Raw genomic sequence first — 23,973 nt, 5'->3', positions numbered from 1 at the left:
AAGGTACTTGATCAAAAGCAAATATCAGATTGAGTGGACATTCAAGTAGGAAAGATCAAAGCGGACAATCACTCAGAAGAACCCAAGCACATCCAACAAAGTTATAGTGTAATAGGGAGTATTTGAGGTAAGAACGTAACTCTTGCGGTACTGTTTCTCACAAGATCATTGAGCAAAAGTTGAGCAAATACATTTCATATTAGGATATAAGTATATAGGATATCACCAAACTCTTAGAACAAAACTTAGTGAGTTTTCAAAGAATAAAATAAAGAGTTTTACATAAATATCCTATACTTACTATGTTTTTATAAGGGACAAATTTTAAATCATCCTAGTGTTGTAAATCTTTTATATACTTGATTTTGGTTGGGTTAAAACCATTATCATTAACGAAAGTAAACAAAAAAATCAAGTTTGCAAAGAAATAGGGCAAACCATCGACGGTTTGGCCTAGGTGCATCAATGGTTTCAAGCAGAGAGTTAATTGACTTTTTGCCTGAAGAAAACTGTCGATAGTTTAGGGGAATCCATCGATGGTTTGATTCGGGATTCTACACCTAATGGCTATAAACTGCTAGTTTTCAAAGTAAACAATTAATTTGTTAGCTTAACGATCATAAAACAACTAGTAGCTCAATTGGCCTATAAATATAAGTCCAAAGGCTTGTTTAAAGATAGATGTTAGTAACATATATCATTGCAAGCACACTTCAATTAGTTTATCATCTTTGTGCTCAACTTCTCTCTTGCTCTTCAATCTTAGTGTGATAAATTACTTTGAGAGAGTTATGTGAGGATTTTATTGTATCAAATATCAGCTCAATTAAGGAGCATTGTATTTGTAATCGTTTTCTTCCATTTGTTGTAAAAGGGGTTCTTGGTGAACTTAGAGTTCTTGGTGAACCAAAATTACAAGGGTTCTTGGTGAACCTTGCTGAAAGGCTCTTGGTGATTGAAAGAGATTTGTTCTCATGGTGTAAAGGATTCTCCGTCGGTGAAGGAGTTGTGTTAGTAGATTATGGAAACCTTGGGTGTGACTCAAAGCATGGACGTATGCAAGGGGCCGAACCATGTTAACATCGGTGTTGAAATTTTCTTCCCTTCTCTTTAATTTATATCTTGTGCATGATTTATATTCTATATTATGAAATAATCATTTGTATCTTGCAAATATTTTGTATTTTGTAGAGAAAAACGAAAATAGGCGAAAGAGTCTATTCATCTCCCCTCTAGACTCAACTTTAGGGCCAACAAATATCAAAACCTTAAAATAAATATAAAATAAGGTACGATTTTGAAATGTCTAATAAGAACTCCAAAGAATGGGATCTTATTAAATAAACCTCTCTCTGAACTAATATAGGTGAGTATGAAACACTTTTTTACCCTTTGTTTAATCATTGGGACGCATACACACATAATATAATATATAAAAATAATAATTAAACAAATTCATCAAATTTGAGAAAAAAGAGTCTTCAAAACATTCCTAGATTTCCAAAATTTTTTTCAGAATTTTCTGAAAATTTTTCAACATTTTTCTACAATTCTCTTGGATTTTTAAAGACTTTTTCACCATTTTATTTATTTTTGGTATTTTTATTTTCCTTTTTTTTTTTGTTATCTGAGTCAAAATGACTCAAATATTCTTTTTATTTTCTTGATTTTTCTATTTTTTTACAATTTTCCTTTAAAGAAAATTAAAAATCAATTTTAAAATTAAAGAAATGAACCAAACGGTTCGAGACTAGTTAGACCGGTTCAAACAATCTGAATCGTGTTAATGGGTCAGCTCAGGTTGACTCGAATCAAACTGGGCTGACCTAGTTGGGGAAAAGGGTTGCCACGTGTCAGCCAACGGTGGCAACACGTGGCACAAGATATTTTATTCTACTTATTTTTAAAAAAATTAATGCATCAGAGTAACGTCACTGGCCACGTGGTAGGTTGCGACTGGTGCTAGGCTTTTGATGCAGATCATTGACGTGGTAATGATCTAGCCTTTTAGAGAAAACACAACTTCAATGGCTAGGATCGGTCCTCGTCGCTCCCCAAATGCGCGGTTCTGGCTGCGTCACGTGTTATCGTCCATATGATGACACATGTCCCAATAAATTTTTTTTATAAAAAAAAAAAACATTTTTTCTTTTCCTTTCTTTTTTTTTTTTTCCCTTTTCTTGAACCTTCTCTAACCTCTTTCTCTCCTCCCTCATCTTTCTACCTCTTACAGATCTCTCTCTCACTCGCTCTCTCTCATTCTCCCTTTCAGCTCTCTATTTCCCTATTTCACTCTCTCCCTTTTACATCTCTCTCTCTCTCTCTCTCTCTCTCTCTCTCTCTCTCTCTCTCTCTATCTCTCTCTTCAGTATATTCTCTTCCTTTCTATTTTGTTCCCTCTCTTTCTTTCTTATGACCATCTTCTTTGGTGACTACTAAACCCCTTTTCCCCTCTAACTCTTTCAGTTTTCATTTTTACTCGTTTTGTTTTCATATTTTTCATCTTCTATCCTACTTTTTCTAACTCTTTCAGTTTTCATTTTTACTCTTTTTGTTTTCATATTTTTCATCTTCTATCCTACTTTTCTCAATCTCATTTTGCAGATCTATACTTCAGAAATGGAAATGACAAAGAGCAACTCTTTGTCCATCGATCTCTGTTCCTAGGTAAATCTTCTCTTTTATTTTTTTTTGGTTTTTTTCTTTGATTCTTTAAATTTTCTTTGAATTTTTCTTGCTAATTTTCTTAGAATCCAAACACATTTTAGATGTTTATGTTAGATTAATCTAATTATGGTTAGATTTTGGGTAGGTTAAGTTAGTAAATAGGTCTTGGGGCTTTTGTCAACTAGGCCGCGTGGCTTGGGCTGGTTGGGCTAAGCTAGGTTTTACGCTAGGTTGGGTTTGAATGGGCTAAGCTCAATTTGGGCTTTAAGCTTTGACAATTAGTTTGTAGAGTTGGGCTTGGACTTAGCTAATTGGGCCAAGCCCAATGGACTCAATTTAGAATTGGGCTTGATTAGTTGGGGCGAAGCTTAGTTTAGGGTTTTGATCAAAATTCAATTAATGATTTGGGCTTTAAACTGGTTGGAGCCCAATTGGGCTTTAGGTCTTAAGTCCAAATGGATTTGGGTCAATGAGTCAACGTATCCAAGTCAAGGTTGACCTGGGTCCTAGGTTTTCTGGTCATTTGGCTTGGACCCGGGTCGGATCGATGGGAATTTGGATCTAAGCTTTGTCAAATCCAAATTTCGATCTAGATTTTCAAGCTTTCGGGTTTAACTTTTTGGATTCGGGTCAACATTTAGGTCTATTCATTCAAAATTCCTAGGATTCAATTTGAATTTTAGCTTTTGAAAATAACTAATTCTTTTGAATTTGGAATTTACTAAATCTGTCTAAACTCATTCTCCAATTATCCATGAGCAATTTAATCACAAAACCAAAATTTAAAGAAAAGGTCACCAAGTTGCTTTATTACTCTGTTTCTGAATCCTATCTGCAAGTTAGATTTGCGTGAAATCCCTTAGGTCTCAATGCCAAGCTCTTTTTCAATTTTTGTAAGTCGAGGCTTTCGTCTTCAATACTTCTACGTTCCTTCAATCTCAATCATTTTGCCTATCCTCCAGCCTCTAGCTTCTCTTCTCTGAACCTCAAAGTTCTTTCAGTATTTTCTCTTTAATTTTCTTCCTACTCTCTCTTCAGTGAGCAATTTTTTTCTTCCTCTCCTCCAATATCCCTTATGAAGCTCACTATTTATAGGTTTAGGGAAACAATTCAATTAATTCTGATTTGATCAATTAGAATTTGATTGATCAATCAAATTTAAGCCAAATTGATTCATTTACGTTTGCCTTAAAATATGATTTCATTCACATATTTAATTATACAATTTCCCACATATCTAATTATCATTTTCCTTTTGTGCATGCAGATTTAATGATGAAATGCTGGCCTACTGAATTTTTTGTTGTATTTTTTCCCTTTCTGTTTTTTACATTTCCAATGTATTCAATTTTTTTTTTTCATTTTCCATGTATTTAGTTTTTTCCCCCTTTTTTCCTATATTTTCTCCTTCATTGTATTAATGAATATTTACACTATGCATAAATTCAAAAATTGGACTAAGAAAAGACTCAAATGGGCACTAAAATTAGACCTAAAAAAATAAATTATGTTATATAAGTCTCAACAAAATAGAGTATCTACAACATCATAGTGTTAGACATATTAAGTAAAAATCATCAACAGAGCTTAAGCAATACACATAAGATTATTTGACATTAACAACTATTAATATTGCATTTTGAAGCATGAATTTCAAGTTTTGGATTTAAATTTGGATAAAATTCAATACAATTTTATATTACATCTATTTTAAATCCTTTAGTTTATTCAAGAATTATGACAAGTATGTCAGAAAATAAGTTACACATGATTTTCAAATTTTAATTTATTTTAGAAAAAAGAAAATAGGTTTCACAAAATATAATAATTTTTTTTTGCTTTTTAAAAATATTTGTATTACAATGCTTTGTTAGCATATGAACAAAAATTTGAATGAAAAAATCAATAGTTTGTTTGCTCTTTAAATATAAATCAAAGAAAATGGATTACCACCTCGTTAGTTTTTTTTTTTTTTCTAATGCATAATTTAGAGTATAAGTAAGATATGTTGTTTCTATAAAACTATAATTTTGATAAAAATTTTTTCTCAATATAACTTATTTTCATGTGAATTAGTTCAATTTTTTTTTTGAGAATTTCTCTCATTAAATTATTTAAATAAAAAATCTATTTTATTAATAATTTTAAAAAATTATCTTTATTTTGTGTTTTACACTTTTTGCATCATTTCTATCATTATATTTCTTAGGTTAGACTATACGTTTAACACATTTGTTAAAATTTGATATACATTATTGGCCCACAACCTCATAGTTTAAATATTTAAGTAAAGTGATAATCTAACATGATATCAGAACCGATTGCCAAGAGGTCCTGTGTTCTAATCTTGCTGTTCGCAATTTAAAAAAAAAAAATTACATTTACATGTTGTTGGGCGACACGTGTAAGAAAGTGTTAAAACAGTTTAAACTTTTAGGTAAAATAATAATTTAACAACCTTTGATTTTGTTTTAATTAGCTCCACTTAAAATCGTGATTTCTAATTTGCTCATATAAAATAATCAATCCTAGTCTTCAATCTATGACAAAAATTATAGTTTGTTAACCAGAAAATTACAAGGGAAGCCATTATACGAAGTACAAAATTGGAAATATAACTATTTACAAATAATTATAAATTTTAATTATTTATCTTAACATCGTTTCAAACTTTCAAAAGATTTTAATTTCATCGTGGCACTAGTCTCAATTGAATTTTTGGACGATGTCAAACTAAATTGTATTAGTAGTTTTCTAATTTTCATTTTTGTTATCTTTCACACTCATGCTTGAGTTACTTTTACTATAACAAAAGATATAAGAATGCCCTAAAAATATAGATATAAGAATGCCCTAAAAATATACTTCTATTGAAAGAACTTCAAAACGTCGTCACATTAGCTCGCTGCTGGTAGACCACTGGCCACCTAAAACCCTCCAAACCATCCGAGGAATCTTAAGCAGCTCAACCGTGGCTTCAATGGCGACTCCAGCAGAAGCAGAAGGCTTCGAGGCCCTCCACTTTCTGAAATCAGTAGACCCTCCCCTCTGGCTCGCACCGTCTCAGGACCTCTCTCACACCGCTCGCACGGCTTCGCGCCACCTCTTCTCGCGTCTGAGGCCCTTCTGCCCCAAGTCGCCTTTCGACAATCTTCTCGTCGAGGGCTTTGACGCTGAACAGATATGGCAGCAGATAGACTTGCAATCTCAGCCTCTGTTGTCGAGTCTCCGGAAAGACCTGAGGTGGTTCGAGAAAAACCCAGGAGAAATTTCGAAGCTTTTCAGCGAGATGGGTGGCAAATTGAAGGGAGAGAGTGAGAATGGAAAGAGAGAGACTGAGACTTTTGAAGAAGATGAGGATGTGGAGGAGTTTGATGAAGAGGGGTTTGATGATGATAATGAAGATGATGATGATGATGATGAGGAGGAGGAGGAGGAGGAGGAGGAGGAAGATGGAGAGGGGGAGGAGGGAAGCGGTGGCACTGGAGGGATTGAGGATAAATTTCTTAAGATGAAGGATTTGGAAGAGTATTTAGAGAAAGACGAGGCGAGAGAGTATGGGTTGAAGAAGAAGAAGAAGAAGAAGAGTGATGGTAAGGTTTCCAAAGAAGAAGAAGAAGAAGAAGAAGAAGAAGAAGATGGAGATGAAGACGAGGACGAGGAGGAGGATGATGAGGTGAGGATGTTTTGGAGATTGGTTTTTCAAATAGATTACTTTGTATTTTAAGAAGCTTGTAAATCAAGCTTGCTAGTCAAAATTTAATTACTCCTAAGTGTGAAATTATTTAGACGCTTGGTAGTTGGATGCATGTTTTGCAGCATTACCTGAAGATTTTGAAATATAACTTTGTTCTGTTCTGAATTTCCTTGAGATGCTGAATATTTATTTCCTTTTGTATATTATGTTTTCTTACCTTTTTGCATTACACTTTTGCAGCTTGGAGCATTTGGGGATGGTGATGATGAAAGCAAGTTGGAAAGTGCAAGGTACTGCTTCTTTCATCTTGTTCTTCACTATTTTGAAGTGTATACTCATTCATGGGCCCATGATCATGTAAATTGGGGAAAATAATTCATGTAGCTGACCCCATCTTGTGGGAGTTAAGGCTTGGTTTGATGTTGTTGTATACACATTTATGGACTTGTATAGTTATTTATTTATATGCATGTCTGTCTGTTTCTTATGAATATATTGATAAGATTATGTTGTTTTTCGTTTAGCTGCTTCAACTTTATATGTTATCTGGCATGTGTTATTATCCCATTTTCCTGCAAAATTTTAGGCATATATGCTCAACAAAACACTCTGAATACTAGCCAGACGCTGGTTCACACATAAGTTTATTTTATTTTTAAATATTATCTATAATGAACATGTTTATGTAGTTTGATGCATTCGATTTATTGGATAATTTTCAATAGTGAATTTGTCTCTAAATGTTTTTTAAATAAATTTGTTGTCATATACGTGATATATATATATATATATATATATGTATGTATGTATGTATATGGGTGTTGGTGTGGGTATCCATGTATGTTTTATGTTATTTTTGCTTCATTTGTGCATGTAATATATCCAGATACGAAGATTTTTTTGGTTCTAAGAGGAAACAGGATTCAAAAAGCAAAATGAAACCAGATGATGGAACAGATGACTTGGAAACTGACAATGAAATAGCAGATGACAAGGTATTCAACAATCATCTGGTTTATTATTTATTTATAACATCCTTACACCTGACAAAATGCATTCAGCAATCAGATGTTGTATTATCTCTTTATATTCTGCCTACACCTAAACAAAATTTATTTGCACTTCTCATGACACACAGACTTTATTTTTCTGTTGTGCACATGCACTTGCGTGCGAGTTATTGGATAGTAGATTTATTAAATTGTTCTCCTACTCCTATAGAAGAAAGAACTTTCTACCCATGAAAAAGAACTTGCGAAGCTTCGGTCAAAAATAGAGGAAATGGAAAAAGCAAATTTGGAGCCAAGGGCTTGGGACATGCAGGGAGAGGTATTACTTGTTCTCTTAGATATCCTGTCTCACACACACTGCTTTCTGTCCCCTGCATGCGAGTTAATTCAATGTTTATTATTTAAATTGGAATTTATTTAGTATGCTGTTTGGTAACAGGTAAGTGCTGCTAAAAGGCCAAAAAATAGTGCGTTAGAAGTTGATCTAGATTTTGAGCACAATGTGAGACCTCCCCCTGTAATCACTGAAGAAGTTACTGCATCCCTTGAAGATTTAATTCGGAAACGAATCCTTGAGGTAAACTGCATAATTTATGGATATAATTAAAACATCACTATTCTGTCAACAAAATTTTCTTTATCTTATCAAAAGCATTTTTGTTTGTTAATAAATTTGACATAAATTGCTAGGTGTTGACCAAGATAATGAGTTTAATTTGCTCTAGGAACCCAGTAGCATTACCTATAAATAACTTAAAGAAGTTGTTACAGCAGAAATCTGATGGTACAGATTGGCAATTGCTCTTCAGCCCTGCAATCAAAGAACAGGGAAATACTTAAAGAGTCTCATGGTGTTCTTTGGGAGACATCTCTGATGCATAAGTCAGTTCCTATTTTTCATGGGATTTTCTTAGGGTAGGAGGTGCATACCTTGGGCACTCCAGGGGAAATCCTTGTATGAGAAAAAAAGTGAAGCTAATTATTAGGGAGCAATTTGCTGCCCATGTAGGAGGTCATGAATATGATGAAAGAACCATAACATTATGGAGATAGGGTATAACATGCAGTGTTGGATCTTCAAAGACTCCTTCGCCTTTAGCTAAATGGCAACAGCCCCCCTAAAAAAAAAAAAGAAAAAAAAAAAACACCTAACCACCCACCTGCACAAATACACCCCTACTTTGAAGATGAAAGTGAATCTTTTTGCCTCAGGCAAAGGCAGTAGTTAAATCTTGTTCTTTCTTTCTTTTTGTTGTGATCAGAAAGTTTGAGCTAAACTTAGGAGACTGGATACTAAAAATCTCGATTTAGTTTGCCAAGATAATGAGCTTTATCTAATTTGGTCTACCTGATTTTTCTTGCTCAGGCTAGATCTTGTCAAGGATAGGTTCCCCTTATGCTATGTTTTGGAGGTTGATGTGGACGCCATTTTCCAAGCTGGCCTTTTTTGAGGTTGTCCGTCTTTTGGATATGCCATGTTTCAAGTCGGACCATTTTAAGTGCAAGGATCATCTTGGGAGCTCCTTTCCATCTTATGGATATGTTTTCTAATCTTTTTTTTTTCCTCCCTAGTTTGGGAGCTCCCTTGGCAGGTCAGCCATCTTAGCTCTTTTTTTATTTGTAGTGTTGGAGACTGCTGAAGAATTTCCTCTAGTGGTTTGAGAAAAGCTTCGGGTAAGACATATGATATTCCTGTGGAGGCTGGTGGGAGAATCACTTTGGTTAGGCCATATTGAATGATGGCCTTTCAATAGGAGCTCATTCATCCTATGTCAGTTCAGTCATTTTGAGTTTTTTTTGTCTCTCTCTTTAGGAAAAAGTTAAGAAGAATATATTGAGCATAAAAGGGATACAAGATAGCTGGACTAAAGTCCTGTGGAAGCAACAAAAAACACAACAAAATAGACAAAGTCACTCAGGGAAATACAATCAGAAAATTTGAAGAAAATTGAGGACCTCCTAATCTGAGGCATGTAACTATCTATGTCCCCATTGATCAAAGATGATGCTGTTGATGTTGCTAGAGGAGTTATCAATGATAACTTTGTTTATTGTTCTCCAAATATGATAGATTGAGATAGCAAGAATAAATTTGTTAAGATCAGCAGAAAGACCTTCAATTCCTCATCCCAGTTTCTAGAGGGGCAGCAAGCAAATCTGGCAGTGATTACTCTGTTATAGGTTTGATAAGTGAAATTGCAGCAACGAATGCAATTCATATTGTGTAAATCCCTCCATTTAGTAATCCAGAGAATCAATGCAAATCTAGGGATATGATTTTTAACCAAAGAATTTTGTGCCATCATACAGTAGAAGCCTTCTCTCTAATAACCTCCCATGCTGCAGATAAAAGGAATTTGCTGGAAATTTTTACCAGAAAAAGTGTTAAAAGTCTGCCTGTGCCATAATTGGATGAAAAGAGATAGATTCTATGATTTCCTTTATAACCTGAGTAGTTCTTCTAGACCAGCACCAAGCATTATTTTTTATTATTTCAGATACAGTAGTATTGTGAGAGAGAAAAAAATTCTTTTTGAATGGATAGTCCATATTTCTGGAAGAGGGAACCATATGGATGACAATTATCAAATAACGGTGAGGTGTTTCTACCATCTCCAACATTGTAGCTAAATAAATAGGCCACTTTATGTCTGACTTTAATAACTGTACACCAAGCTGGAGTATCAGAAGGAGGTGATCTTAGAGCCCAAATACTTCTGTTCTTTAGTTTATAAGAAATCAACCAGGTACCTGAAGGAAAAGGCAGCCGTACCAATGAGCCATAAAAGCTTTTTTACAGGAAAAGCATCCCTTAGCTCATTTAATCTTATGAGACCAAGGCCTCCATCTGCAACAGGCTTGCATACTTTATTCCAACTTATTTTGCTAGAGGAGCAAGCGAAATCCTTGCCTTTTCAAAGAAAGGCCTTAAATCTTTTCTCCAAACAATTCAGAACCAAATTTTGAAAGAAAAATACATGAACCCCAATACTGGTGGATACTCGTCTAAACTGACTTGATTAGCTGAATTCTGCTAGCATACGAAAGGATTTTTTTTTTATCCCAGTTACTAATATTCCCAATGATTTTTTCTTTTGTTGCTCGAGGAAGTCCCAGATATCTATCTGGTAGGACCCCCATAGTTATATTCAAGTTCTTATGGGTATTCTGAAGAGTTACATCATCAATTTTAGAGTGAAACATCATAGATTTAGAAAGATTCATTTGAAGACTTGTAATAGTATAAAAGAACTCCAAGGAATGTGTAATACTTATCCCCAGATTCCCAAAAGCAAAGAGCAGAAGATCATCTGCAAAACAAAGATTGATAGCCCAATACTTTTACATTTAGGATGAAATTTCAAGTCCTCTTTCCTAAAACATCGAGGCTCAATCTAAAATACCAAATTCCAAAAAGGCTAACACATTACATGATGAGGCTTTGCATTTGTATAAAAAGGCACTCCTTTTGTGCCTTTTTAGTTGAGGTTTATGCATTTTGGGTGGGTGATTCTCAAGTTAGAATTGGCTGGAAAATTTATAATTACATGATTGTATGAAAGGAATGTCATAATATGATCATGAAAATAGTTTTAACTTTGTATAGCTATCTCTTGTCATGATTTATGTCATGAATTCAAGTTAGCAATTTTTGGATGGCCAACAAGTAGTTTGCAAAGTATATACACACACACACACACACACACTATATTTGTGATTTTCTTAATTTTTTCTTAATTTTTTAAAAATATATAATTTATTCACACATTTTTATGTTAAAGTAAAATTTTCAAAAGGCTTATGCCCCAACCCCTTAAGTCTTACTCTCGCTTCTTAAGGGTTACAATGCCTTGCCTTACACCTTCACCTTTTAAAACATTGACCATGAGAAATAAGTAAGGGGGAAGGGGATCCCCTTGTCTTATCCCTATTATACCCTTGAAAGAGTCCTCCAAAGATTCATTGATAGCTAAAGAGAATTAAGCGTTCTTTATTCCAGCTACAAAAAATGAGAGGAGTCTGAATTGCTTCAAGAAGACAGAAGGAAGTCCCAACTTACTGATTCAAAAGCCTTTTTGAGATTAATTTTTAATGCCAATCAAGGAGTACCTTTATTGATATGGTAATTATGAAGCAAGGATTGAGCAAGGAGAATCACATCTTGTATTGATCTACCTTTTACAAAGGCAATTCGATTTGGAGTCACAAAACTACCCAAACAAACTTGAAGCCTACCAGCAAGGATCTTTTTTATTGCATTTTATATAACATTGCAACAAACTATAGGCCTGAACTAATGAGATCACTGTACAACTAACCTGCTGCAGCAGTTTAGCATCTCTGGAAAAAGATTGAATGGCTTCAATGACATCCTCTTGAATAATTTCCCAGCAAACTTTATCAAAATTTGCTCCATACCCAACAGGGCGTGGAGCTTTATCATTAGGGATAGAAAAAATACTTTTCTAATTTTCTATTTAGAAACACATTCAGAGTGCTGTGCTTTCTGATCCCCAGTTCAGTTGAAACCAATGAAATCATTCAGAAATTCAAGGGAACAAGGCTTTACCAATCCATCAGTTACTCCAAGATGATTTGAGAAAAAAGTAATTAATTCCTTACCAATTCTGCTGATCACTTATCTTAGAACCATCAGATCTTCGAAGAAAATTAATTTGTGATCTATTTCTCCTCTCCTTTATTGCATTATAGAAGAATTTGTTATTTCTGTCCCCCAGCTTCAGCCAATCAACTTTAGCCTTTAGCTTAAGAAAAATATCTTCTTTCTGGGGAAGATTATAATAGGCTTCTTGGCAATTCTTTCCTCCTTCAGGAGATGAGGAATTATCTTTGGTAAGAATATCTATTTGCATTTCCTCCATTTTTCCCTAGCTTGATTTACTTTGGAATTTAAATCTGGTATTTCATATGAAATTCCTTAAGAACCCTCTTTACCACCTTAAGCCTTTGAGTTAGCTTAAACATAGCAGAACCAGTACGGTTTGAAGATGACCAAGCATAGCCTTGTATTTTTAAAGTCTGCATTAGTTACCCAGCAATTCAAGAACTTGAAAGGGTGTTCTGCTTTAGCTGTACTATCACTAGAGTGAGCGACCTGGGAAGGAAAATGATCAGACTCCTGGAGAGAAATTCTAATGTTATATTTGCACAAACAGTATAACCCAGAGGAGAACTCATAACTCTGTTCAGCTTTTTAGCAATAAAACCAACTCCTCTTTTGTTTGACGAGGTATAAAGTGTACCTGAACAAGGAATATCCTGAAGGCCTGCATCAACTTGACAAGTAATAAAATCATCTGCAGCTGCAATACATGAATTGGTGGAAGAACTATAGCTTTTTGAAATACTTCCCACTGTATAGAAATCTCCCAGAACAACCCAGGGAACATCTTCTATTCTTGAGCAAAATCCTTCATATAATTCCATAACACTCATTTTTCTGTAACTGAATTTGATGCATATACATAACTCACCCAAAAGCGAGGAAAAGCCTGTGCCTCAACTATGGTGGTCACATATTGGCGTTGATGATGCATAGCTATTATATTGAAAATTCTAGGATCATAGACGAGCCATAATCTGCCATGAGAGAGACTACTACTATAATTGTGCAGGAAAACCCAATCTGGTTTAATAAACTTAGTAATTTTAGAGAAATTTTAAGCCTTACACTTGTCTCGCAGATGCCTAACATCTTTAAATTTCTGCTCTTTATTAATCTTACTTCTGCCTGCTTATAGGGTTCATTCAAACCCTTTATAATCCAATGTCCTAAATGAATATTCATTAAGAAAAAGTACGATTTTTTGAGTTTTCTCTTGGTTTATCCTGGGACCTCATATTTGCATCCTCATTTTTTTTTATTATTATTTTTTAGCTGTGGCTTAATAGTCTCAACTTTAAGATCTTTTTAGCTGGTTGGATAGGATTCCTCGTCCTCCATATTTTGTACTCCCTTTTCTCCTCTTCTAATAAATTATCTTCTTCTTCAATCACAAAAAAAAAAAAAAAAAAAAATCATCGTGTAACACTTTGAGCATTGGCCTTCATTATTTTATGAGATTTCTCACCATTTTCTGGCTGCTGAGAAAATGAACTCTCTCCACCATCAACAGGATTTGGGAGTAACTTCCTCAGGGCTCCTTTCTTGATTATGAGTAATCACAGCTAACTTTCCAACATCTGTATCAGATTATACCTCAGATTTTCCTTGCAGAATGATTCGCAGACTTATTGCTAGTACCAGATACACTGCATTTTTCAGGTCTTTTCTCATTTTTCCCTTCATCAGCAGGATCATTTGCAGTTTTATTGCTAGTGACAGCATCATAGGATAACTTCTCTGATTCCTAGACTGATTTGCAATTATTTTTCTTTTTGTCCTTAGTATCTTTCAATATTGGCTCACCAAAATCCACTTCAAGGGTATCAAGAACTGTAAAAGGATTAGAAGACTCCATAATTCCTTCATTTCGAGCTTTGTCCTTTTCCACCCAGACCTTCATTTTTGCAGGTTAATCAGAATGCCCAATTTCATGGCATTTGCTACATTTCTGAGGCTTCCAAGAATATTCCAGATTAATAATTTGTAGTCTCCTTCCAGGGTCTTTAGCTCAATCTTATATGGTAAGTCTGTACTGACATTAACCTCAATGCAAATTCTTCAATTTAGATTCCTCATCTTCTTTATAAAGGAATCCAGATATAATGGCTTATCTAGTACCTACTGAGCCAGCAACATGACTCAGTCCAATTTTAGTCCAGTAAACAGATGGTACTCCATAGAATTGCACCCATATAGGTAATAGTATCCAGTTGCAGACATCGATTTTCAATTTGTGATGACCTTGGAGAGAAAATATGGGATTGTTGCCAACAAACCAGGGATCTTTTTCAAGAATCCAACCTTCATTCTCTTCCTTCACAAATTGGAACAAATATGAGTCATTTCGAAAGAGTACAATCTCCACTGAACCAGCAGCTTTCCATATTTTATCCCCAATTGTCTTGACATATGAGTACAGTGGAGGTTTTTTAAGATCCAATTTGAGGTCTCTTTCCACATCTCCCCACCCAATCTGAAGATGCTTTGTGGAGGATTTATAAGAATTCAACTATCTTTATGCACTGGTTTAAGATCATCTCCTTCAATTTCTTCAGAGTTGGAAAGATCCCTTCATGAAATATAATTTTCTGATATGTCCTTCCATCTGTTTATTGCAAACACCTTCTCTGGATTGATGCCAATCAATTTTTCTAATTGTATTAAAATATCCATATCAGAAAAAGAATTCAAGAACCAAAGGTCTTGAATTTCAATTTAATCTGAAAGTTAATCAGAGCTCAGGTGGATCTGGATCACAACTTATCAACAATCTCAATAGAGTCACTACGATCACCAGAATTTTGATCAAATTAGAACAAATTTCTCAAATCAACTCAAGAACAGCGGGGCGAATTCGAAGGATCTTGAAGATGGCACATAATATCAAAAACAGCTTATCCTATGCTGAGAGAAAAAAAAAAAATTCCCATCAGCTTCTGCAGCTTTGAACCACGAAGCCATTGGATACAGAGAAGCTCCAGTTATTTTGAGTTGCTGCTCAATAAAATGCTTTGGGCTGAATAAACATATGCTCTGAGATGATTCAGGAGGACATATAATGCATTCAGTATATGTTGAGTTAGATGCTGACCTGGTATGATCAGAATATATCAAGATAGTGGCTGATCCTCAAGGTTATTCTATAGAGGTTGAGCTAAATAATATAGAGGCTGAGCTCAACAATATGAGGGTTGATTTAAAGAGGCCAAGCTGCATAATATAGAAGCTGATCAGTAGAGGCTGGTTTGAATATCATTGAGGCCAAGCTGTGGGGGCTGCACAGAATAATATCGGGGCAGATCTGGAGTGGTGGAACTGAGTAGGGCTGAACTGAATAATATAAGGGTGTGTATATTTAGGTGGCTAAAATTTATGGGATTGGACTGGATTGAATAGTATTGTATTGGACTGATGGTTGTCCTATCCCATGTTTAAATTGTCATCTGTAAAGGACAGTTTAATCATTTGAAGGACCAAAATAGTCTTTAAGCAAATAACAACGTAACAAAAAAAAGGTGGGGGTGGAGTCCAGTTCTTTTGGTTACATAGATTCCTTAGCCACTGCTAGCCAGTTGCCACCCTGCTCCCGCCCCCGGGGGGGGGGGACGCCATGTCAATATGCTAAGGCCTCCCTTTTGGCCAGTCCTGTCCTACACCTTTGTTGCTTCTAAGATGGGCTAGGGCCGCAAGACCTTGCCCAGTGTAGCCACCAAAATGAATGCACCCAAAAGGCGGAGCCGAACAATAGAGGCAAACCTGGGAAGGCTGAGTTGAGGATATGTATTGAGACTGATTTGAACATACTGAGCTGGCTCAGGGGGCTGGATCAGACATTGGAATAAACTTTTTTGGTCAGGGATGAATTTTCCTATTCTGAATGTGTTGTGCTAGGACAAATGAACTATTATTTTGAATGAGAGACGGTCGGTTTGAACAGATGACACCAGTTACCGAACAGAATGAAGCTTTGTTGCCCAATGTAACAGAATACTTGGGTTGGGTGAATGGCTGTGGTTGTCTTTGCATACGTCTGACTGTGCTAGTAACCATGGCTAGGTATAGAAGAATATGCCATACTGAGTTGAGAGAATAACTATACCAGGGTGGATAGATTATTCTAAAATGAAAACACACACACTTTCCCAGTTGAATCTGGTTAAATACATATGGCTGAGCTGAATTGAATATTTCTGATTTAGTAAATTATTTTGAACTAGATAAGAGTGCATCAGCTGATTGATACACATTGGATTGATCAAATAATTATGTATGATGAATCTATTGCCTTGATTTTAATAAACGAAATCTTTTTGGACCAAAAAGAGCATACTGAGGTTGCTTTGATAAATTGATTCAGCTAAAAACAAAGCAACCGAGCTGAATAGAGTAAAACCCAACAGTAATTTATATGTTTTGTGGACCCTCTCTCTCTCTCTCTCTCTCTCTCTCTCTCTCTCTCTTGTGCAAGTTGACAACCAAAGAATTTGTTGTTCTGGAGAGGAAATCCTTTGGCATTGTGCTCAATGTAGAGCATGTGGATCTCCTTGGAGTGCTGAAAGAAGGAGCTGACGGATTTCCATCTCCATTGAAGTAGATGAAGCTAACTGATTTCTTGGTTTGTGGGATGATCCCTAGGTCAGTGACAAGCTTCCCTCCTGGTTTAGAAGGATGAGAGGGGTATAAGAAACCCTAATTCTCAAGCATAAGAGGAGCAAGTTTGGTAGATTTGTCACATTACGGGAAATCAACCCAGGTGGCTGGAGGTCAATTGCCTTTCCAGAAGGCAAAGCTCAAAGGGTTGGCCAAGAATCCTGGCCAGATTCAAATTGAAATGCTGTCGGAATTTGGCTTCAGCATTGACCTTTGAATGCTTGATCACCTCAACAACAAAGGTGACTTTACCCTTTGGAAGATCAAGCTACAGAAACCCATGTGTGTGGTTGGCTCCACCCCACCCTTCCATCACTGCATCAGCATCTCCCTGAAGGCAAGTTCAGCACACAGTGAAGGCATGGAGGAGAAGATTGAGCCCACATTCTTGTTTGCACGAGTGGAGGTTGGCTCAGATGGAGGGAGGTGGCAGACAACTGTCCAAAAAAAATTTCAAACTTGAAATAGGTGGGCCTTAACACTTCCAGGTTCAAGATGCCTAGCTGCTTCAGAGATCTATGGATGGGCCTTAGGACTCTTAAGATGGCCCCAACTCCATCTTCTCTATTGGGCCTTGTTCAAGCCCTTTCGACTCCTGTGAAGGTGAAGGCCCAAGAGACAACTTCTGATCATACCTGAAGCTGTTGGATGTTCATCAATATGCACCTCTAAAGATCCTCATCATACCTCTCAGATCTGTGCTCTTGACCTTCGCCAGAACACCGGAGGAAGGAGAGATTATGATAAGCCAGCTCGATTCTGATGGCTTGTCAACATAGATGGTAACAACCATAATGGATGATAACTTCCCTTTAACCCAGATCAATCCTACCCCAATTTAGCATTATTCCCATCCACAAGCCTTTCCTGGACTACAACCCAATGGACATGCAATCACTAAACCTTGAGGAACTTAATTGCCTCGATAGCAAAAGTCAACAGTACAAGAAACAAGCTTCCAACTGGGTCGTCCTCTGGAAAGTTAAATTGATGAGTAAAGTTATTGGTCTTCTTTTGATGACTTTGAGAAAAATGCAGTATGCCTTTTTTAGGAAATAGAGAAAGATTCAACAGGAAGACAAACAGAACCAAAAAGGAAATTGTGCAGTGATAAAAAATCAATAAATAAATAAATAAAGGACTAGCAGGGAACTGAGGTTGGCATTCTAGGTAAATTATGGCAGGAATAGGATTTTCAGAGGGTTTATTATCTGAATTTATGTCAATGTGGCTAATATCTTGGAATGTTTGGGGATTAAACGATAAGCTTAAGAGGTCTGTCATGAAACCATTTCTTAACAAGTGGAGAGGAGATGTGATTTGCCTGCTGGAAACTAAAATGGAAAACTATTGACAGAGTCTCATCAGCCGCAAATGGCAATGAAAAGTGCAACTGGATCAACCTCTGGTTTTGGTAGTGCTGGGAGATTTCTGGTTGTCAGGAAGGAAGATGTGGTAGAATTAGTAGAGCAAACAATACAGGAAGTGGATGAAAATTTTATCGGACACCTCCAGACAATTTTGGTGGCGATTTAAATTTGATTTTGACTAATATTTTGCATACAGCTGCTTTCCTGTGAAACAATAATTTATTGACCTCCCTCCCTGTTATTGATTTGCTAATTATGAAGTTAAAATACCATATGTTTTGCCCTCTGCATTTTAGTGTGATGAACATAATTTCCTTCTTGGCAAAATTGTGGAATTTCCAGGACTTATAAGGAACTCTTGGGTTTGAAGCAAATCAATATTTTTATCTTTCTTATTGATTGATCGTTCTCTCTGGGTGTTACTAATGATTTTTTTGTGCTGTTTTAGGGGCATTTTGATGATGTTCAAAGGGCGCCTAGTTTACCGTCTAAAGCACCAAAAGAACTAAAGGAATTGGTATGATTCAGTAGTTCTTTGTGGCTGATTTCTGCTTTAAATTTTAAGAAAAAAAATGTGTTTGTAACAAAGATCCTTTTGTTTTTCTAAATTGTATACAGGATGAGAATAAAAGCAAGAAGGGGCTTGCTGAAATTTACGAGGTTGGCATTTTTTTGAAACATCCACTATTGCCCATTCAGATTGTCTCCACTTTGTGTAGATGTTTTAATTCTGCTGACTGGATTTTTCATTATAATTAGCAATGTGCAAATTCATGTTAGCAGTTCACTTTAAGCTTTAATTGGCATATTATAATTTGTTTTTTCAATTACTCAAAGTTAGCACATATTGAAAATGTTCACTTTCCACTATTGCAGGAGGAATATGTCCGGGAGGCAGATCCGACTTCTGCCCCTCTATCTTTTTCCGATGAACAGAAGAAGGAGGTGTGTGTGCCATTTTCTAGTCCCTTTTTATTGTATTGCATCCCTAGTTTTGCTTGGGTATCAGGGTGTGGTGTATAAAATTATCATCTTTCAAAGCTGTTCCCCCCCACCCGAGCTAAATATATGCACATACAGAGGCAAATGTCGATTCTTATGTGGTTTAAATAAACTGCAGGACTTAATTTGGGCTTTCATTTTCCACCTTGGACAATATATTCAATTTACCATAAAATTGATAAACGTTGATTTCGTTGCCAATTTTAAATATTGATGAATTTAGAAACTATCTTTAGACAATATTATGGGATTTAGAGCTAAACCATTGGAAACAAAGTACAAAAATGCATAGATTTTCTTGGGCTTGGCACTAAAAGGGCCTGTCTATATTGCTGCTTTGTGAATTTAATGCATGGTTTGACACCACTCCTTGCATGGGCAGCAATGGCAAGTGGTGTATACGGTGCAGTGACTGTAACTGTTGAAAAATATTTAATTAATATAAATAAAATTCATAAATCAATAAAATATTATTTATTGTGAAAATACAAATAATTAGATATAAAAGGTCAAATAGAATGTTGCATTTATGTCGATGTTCAATGTCGCATGAAATTTCAAGAAACTGAGTGCTATATTTCTTATCCGTCTTGTCATAATCTTTATTTGAAAAAAACAAAAAATCTATTTAGAAGTGACTTAATAATAAATTAAAATGTTGGATGCCAATTTATGATAAAGTGCAAATATAATGATCTAGCAATATGTTTTATTGTTTTAAACTTATTTGTCAATTATTATGGCACAAGTCTGTTAATGAGAAAAAATATCAAATTATTCAATATTATAAACCAATAAAGTTAGTACTAGACTACTAGTATTAAAAATACTTTATATTTAATAAAAAAATTAAAATTAAAATCACTGGTTAAAAATTATGAACAAAGATTGAAAGTACATGAATGCGCAAAGTATTGAGTATGAGATGATGTTGCCTGGCCAAAAAAAAAAAAAAAAAGTGAAAGATGAAGTTATAACTCAATATGGGTAACATGTTAAATGAATAAAAACAGTTTTGTATAACCAAAACTTGAAATAAGGGCATTTGTATCTTTGATTTGACTTTATAATACATTTTAAGATTTGTCAAAATGTTCAAACTTTGTTTAAATTTTTTGAAAAAAATTGAAATTCTGTCAAAATCAAGAGATTTATTTACCAAACTTTGATATTTATTTATTTATAATTCCTATATGAGAATTATCAAATCCTCAAAGATTTCATAAAAAATCGACAAAAATCATATTGTATTGAGTTTTGGGATTGGAAAGCTTTGAATCTCTTATTTTATCAGAATTATGATATATTGATAAATTTTGGATGATTCATGGAAATATTAATGGAAACTATTGTAAGACAAACATTGACCACCATTTAGATCTTGAAGGTATTGGAAAATGGAAATTTTGAGGATAATTTGGTGGATATTTACGGCTTGATATCATTCAATACTTCTTTGTACATCACCCCTTGCTTGTGTGCATTGAAAATAAAGTTCTTCGTTGGTTGATATGTTTATTTTCATGTTCCTTAGAGGAGAAAATGCATGCACATTCTTTTTTTGACAAGTATTTAGGATGGGAAGCAGTTTGTTTTCATCTTGTTCTGCTAGTGTGTCAAATACACTATATAATATGATTCATTCCTTCTGTGAACTGTTGATGTCTAATTGTCAAATGGATGTTTGCACATGCAATGCTTCATTTTTTTTTTTTTTCACTTTTTTTTGGGCATGCATTCTTTTGTTTCTTGACTTTAAAAAAATAATAATAACAATAATTACGACTATCAGCAGTTCTATTACATTTATAAACATGGAGTGTTTTAGGGAAAATGTTGGTGGATTTCCGAATGGAAAGATCTGATACATTCTTGTTATCACTTTTTACATATCTGTAATATAATATTTTCATTAGCTGGTGCAGGCCCATTCAGCAGAATATATTATGTAAAGGCTGCATGCTATGAATAAAATGTTTTATGATTTACCATCTTTGGCTGTTTATCCTTACATGTGTTCTGGTGTGACCCTGTAAAATTGGTTAATTTTGTGGTCATCATGTTTGATCAGGCAAGCATGCTGTTTAAGAAATTGTGCTTGAAATTGGACGCTCTTTCTCATTTCCACTTCACTCCCAAACCTGTATGCTTCTCTCACATTAGTTCTATTTATTTAGTGAGGTAAGCCTTTTGCCAAATATGTGGCATCTGCTATGAGTGTGCTGATGCAGGTTATAGAAGAAATGTCAATACAAGCAAATGTCCCAGCTTTGGCTATGGAAGAGGTAAAGAGCCTGCCCTCATAATTTTTTCTCAATAAAAAATTTATCTTGCTTTTGACTTCTGAAGTAGAAGTAATAAAAAAATTTCACAGCTCAATAACGTGTAATGTGTATGCATGGGCAGATTGCACCTGTGGCAGTCTCAGATGCAGCTATGCTGGCCCCTGAGGAAGTTTTCGCTGGCAAAGGAGATATTAAAGAAGAAGCAGAGCTAACAAAAGCAGAAAGGAAGAGGAGGAGAGCTAGTAAAAAGAGGAAATTTAAAGGTAAGAGTGTTTATATTAATTTTTTAGCTAATTTATTAAATACAAGTCCTCATTTTCATGTTATCCATGGAAGTGGAAGCTTTGTGGTGCTGAGTTTGACAGGTAGAGTTTTTGCATCAATCAAACCTGCAAGACCCTTTTATTTATTTACCTGTCATTTGTGCCAGGTCTAATTTGTTGCATTCTGATGTTTGCGTTTCTTTATGAAGCATGCTAAAGTGTCTGAGGAGATGAAACTTCCTCACGTTGGTTGCTGACACAAATACACTCATTAAGTACACTCATGCATGTCATTAGGGAGGCCATTGATCCTAACCATTAGCTGACAACCTTAGACTGTTTGGGAAAACTAAAATTTCAGCTGGTTGATACCAATACCTTATTTTTTAAAATTTTTTTATTTACTGGGTCAGTTGATACTGAAACTGGTTGAGTATGCTTTGGATTATTCTGGAGAAAAAGTGTGCATCTCAAATTATATTCTCAAGTAGCATTTCATTCGTGTTGAGCCCAACCTGCAAAAACACACACACTGACATTATAGACAAGTTGTCTTACACTTGTTTTGTTTTGTCTTTTTGTTTTTGGAAGAAACCCTTTCATTTTGTGCTCTCGGAGATATCTGCAGTTCTTGTTTTGTATTGGCTATGATATATATGAAATAACTAGGTTTGCTTGAGATTTAACTGAAGCCACTTCCAATTAACCAGTTCCTGGCCTGGTGTATTGTACAAATATAGTTGTCAGAATAACATTTTCCGATTCCCTCAGTTTTATTTACTAATTTACTAATTCTTGATTTTGGGCAACATGGTTACAGCCGGGGCATCAAAAAGGATGTCTAAGAAGGCACAAGAACATGGTAATTCCTTTGCTTTCTGTAACAAACTGACCCTATGTAAGATTGATCCAAATATTTAGTTCCTCAAATTCTTCATGAAATTGCAGGAAAAGAAGAAACTGATTAATTCTTGCCCCAACTTGTAAGGAACTTCCTGCATGCTTTCAACTTGTATACAATTTGCAATTTTATCATTGCCTTGGGGGGATAGGTCCAAGTGACCCATCTGAAGATCCAAATATTTAGCTTCTCAAATTCTTCATGAAATTGCAGGAAAAGAACTGATTAATTCTCACCCCAACTTGTAAGGAACTTCCTGCATGCTTTCAACTCGCGTACAATTTGCAATTTTAGCAGTGCCTTGGGGGGATTGGTCTAAGTGACCCATCTGAAGATCTCATCAGTAGCCCACATTTAGCAATCTTAAGTTTTTGACAGCAGAGGCAAAACCCTATATAGAGAGGGGATGATAGAAGATCTAAGAGTAGCTTAGTCTTATTGGATGGTATTTTGGCCAGTGTTACTGTAATTTTGAAATTTTGGAATTGTTATAATTTGGCTAATTTTGTTCAATAAATTTAATCAGGGATGTTATATATTCTTTCATAATACAAATGGCTCATATTGTTGTAGCTATGAAGTTCTTCCTCCACCCACAAAAAAGCAAGTCTCTTTTTAGTTCAATTCTGTAGTTTTCTTAAGAATAAAATTGTCACACCTGTTGGTTTATTTATTTGGGAAAAAAGGTTGGGGTCTAGGATTACTGCAACAGCCCCTTGTTAATCATAGTTTGAAGTACGGATGGAATGTCAGATGATATAAAATAACCGCCATGGCCCATTTAAGTTTTGTGAGATAATAGATTAATTGATGTGTCGGGTGATAACTGTTTCTAGCTGAATTGTTTTAGCAGCAGTTAAATAGGAGATTCAAAGAAAATAATAATTATATTTAGACATTTTGGTCAATTTGATCGATATGATTAATAATTTTTTTTACCGATTGATGTACTTTAAATGCTATTAAAAATTTATAAATAAAAGAACTTATTATTAACCTTGAAGTGGAGCTCTCGGCTGCTCTTCTCCTTAGCTCTCCTGCTCCTGCCCTTCTTCTCTACACTAAACCACAGATTTGTGAACATTATCCTTAAATTTTATTATCCAAATCATAATCATGAATGCGTAAGGAAAACCAACTTCTTGTTTATTTGGCTTGTAATTAGTAGGGAGTTATTCATGCATGATACTAGTTATGTTGTATTAATTTACATTTCGTGTTGCATACTGTAGTGACTAAATTGTGTACGTTTTTTTTTAGTTGAATTAAGATCATATATTAGTCAAGTTGTGAAAGGCAAAAAGCCATAGGACAAAATAGAACAATTGAAGAACACTTTTACCTTAAAAAGAAAAAAATCGACTTCAGCTGCATTATAAGCAAACAGAACAGTTAATCAGAAAAACTACTGCAACGGGTTCAGATTCAAACTCCCAACTGCTTACAGCTGAAAACCTCAGACCAAACCTTCAGAACCAAATGTGATCTACCAGACCAATTC

The 23,973-nt window shown here is 35.0% G+C and overlaps 1 protein-coding gene across 2 annotated transcripts; it reads left to right on the top strand.

The window, feature by feature from the left end:
• Positions 1–5,542: 5,542 nt before the first annotated feature.
• Positions 5,543–23,052, top strand: LOC131146145 (M phase phosphoprotein 10). Of its 2 annotated transcripts, XM_058095509.1 has the most exons (14): positions 5,543–6,343; positions 6,605–6,654; positions 7,251–7,359; positions 7,586–7,693; positions 7,814–7,951; positions 18,470–18,538; positions 18,640–18,681; positions 18,898–18,966; positions 21,095–21,166; positions 21,255–21,308; positions 21,430–21,571; positions 22,392–22,433; positions 22,520–22,554; positions 22,686–23,052. In XM_058095509.1, exons 1-13 carry the CDS (start codon positions 5,648–5,650, stop codon positions 22,537–22,539), a joined length of 1,611 nt encoding a protein of 536 aa, XP_057951492.1. In that variant the 5' UTR covers positions 5,543–5,647; the 3' UTR covers positions 22,540–22,554; positions 22,686–23,052. The 2 variants fall into 2 exon arrangements, with proteins under 2 accessions (XP_057951492.1, XP_057951491.1); XM_058095508.1 differs by having other exon boundaries at positions 21,430–23,052.
• The last annotated feature ends 921 nt before the right edge of the window (positions 23,053–23,973 follow it).

The sequence above is a fragment of the Malania oleifera genome, chromosome 13, assembly GCF_029873635.1.
Source record: "Malania oleifera isolate guangnan ecotype guangnan chromosome 13, ASM2987363v1, whole genome shotgun sequence".
Classification (NCBI taxonomy): domain Eukaryota; kingdom Viridiplantae; phylum Streptophyta; class Magnoliopsida; order Santalales; family Ximeniaceae; genus Malania; species Malania oleifera.
This window is presented reverse-complemented; position numbering and strand designations above follow the sequence as displayed.

What these genes read in the sequence shown, in the direction of transcription:
- LOC131146145 (XM_058095508.1), top strand. Translation starts at nt 5,648, where the DNA reads ATGGCGACTCCAGCAGAAGCAGAAGGCTTCGAGGCCCTCCACTTTCTG. An exon ending in CTTGGGACATGCAGGGAGAG is followed by an intron (nt 7,694 to 7,813) that starts GTATTACTTGTT and finishes GTTTGGTAACAG; the next exon opens with GTAAGTGCTGCTAAAAGGCC. An exon ending in GGCTTGCTGAAATTTACGAG is followed by an intron (nt 18,682 to 18,897) that starts GTTGGCATTTTT and finishes CCACTATTGCAG; the next exon opens with GAGGAATATGTCCGGGAGGC.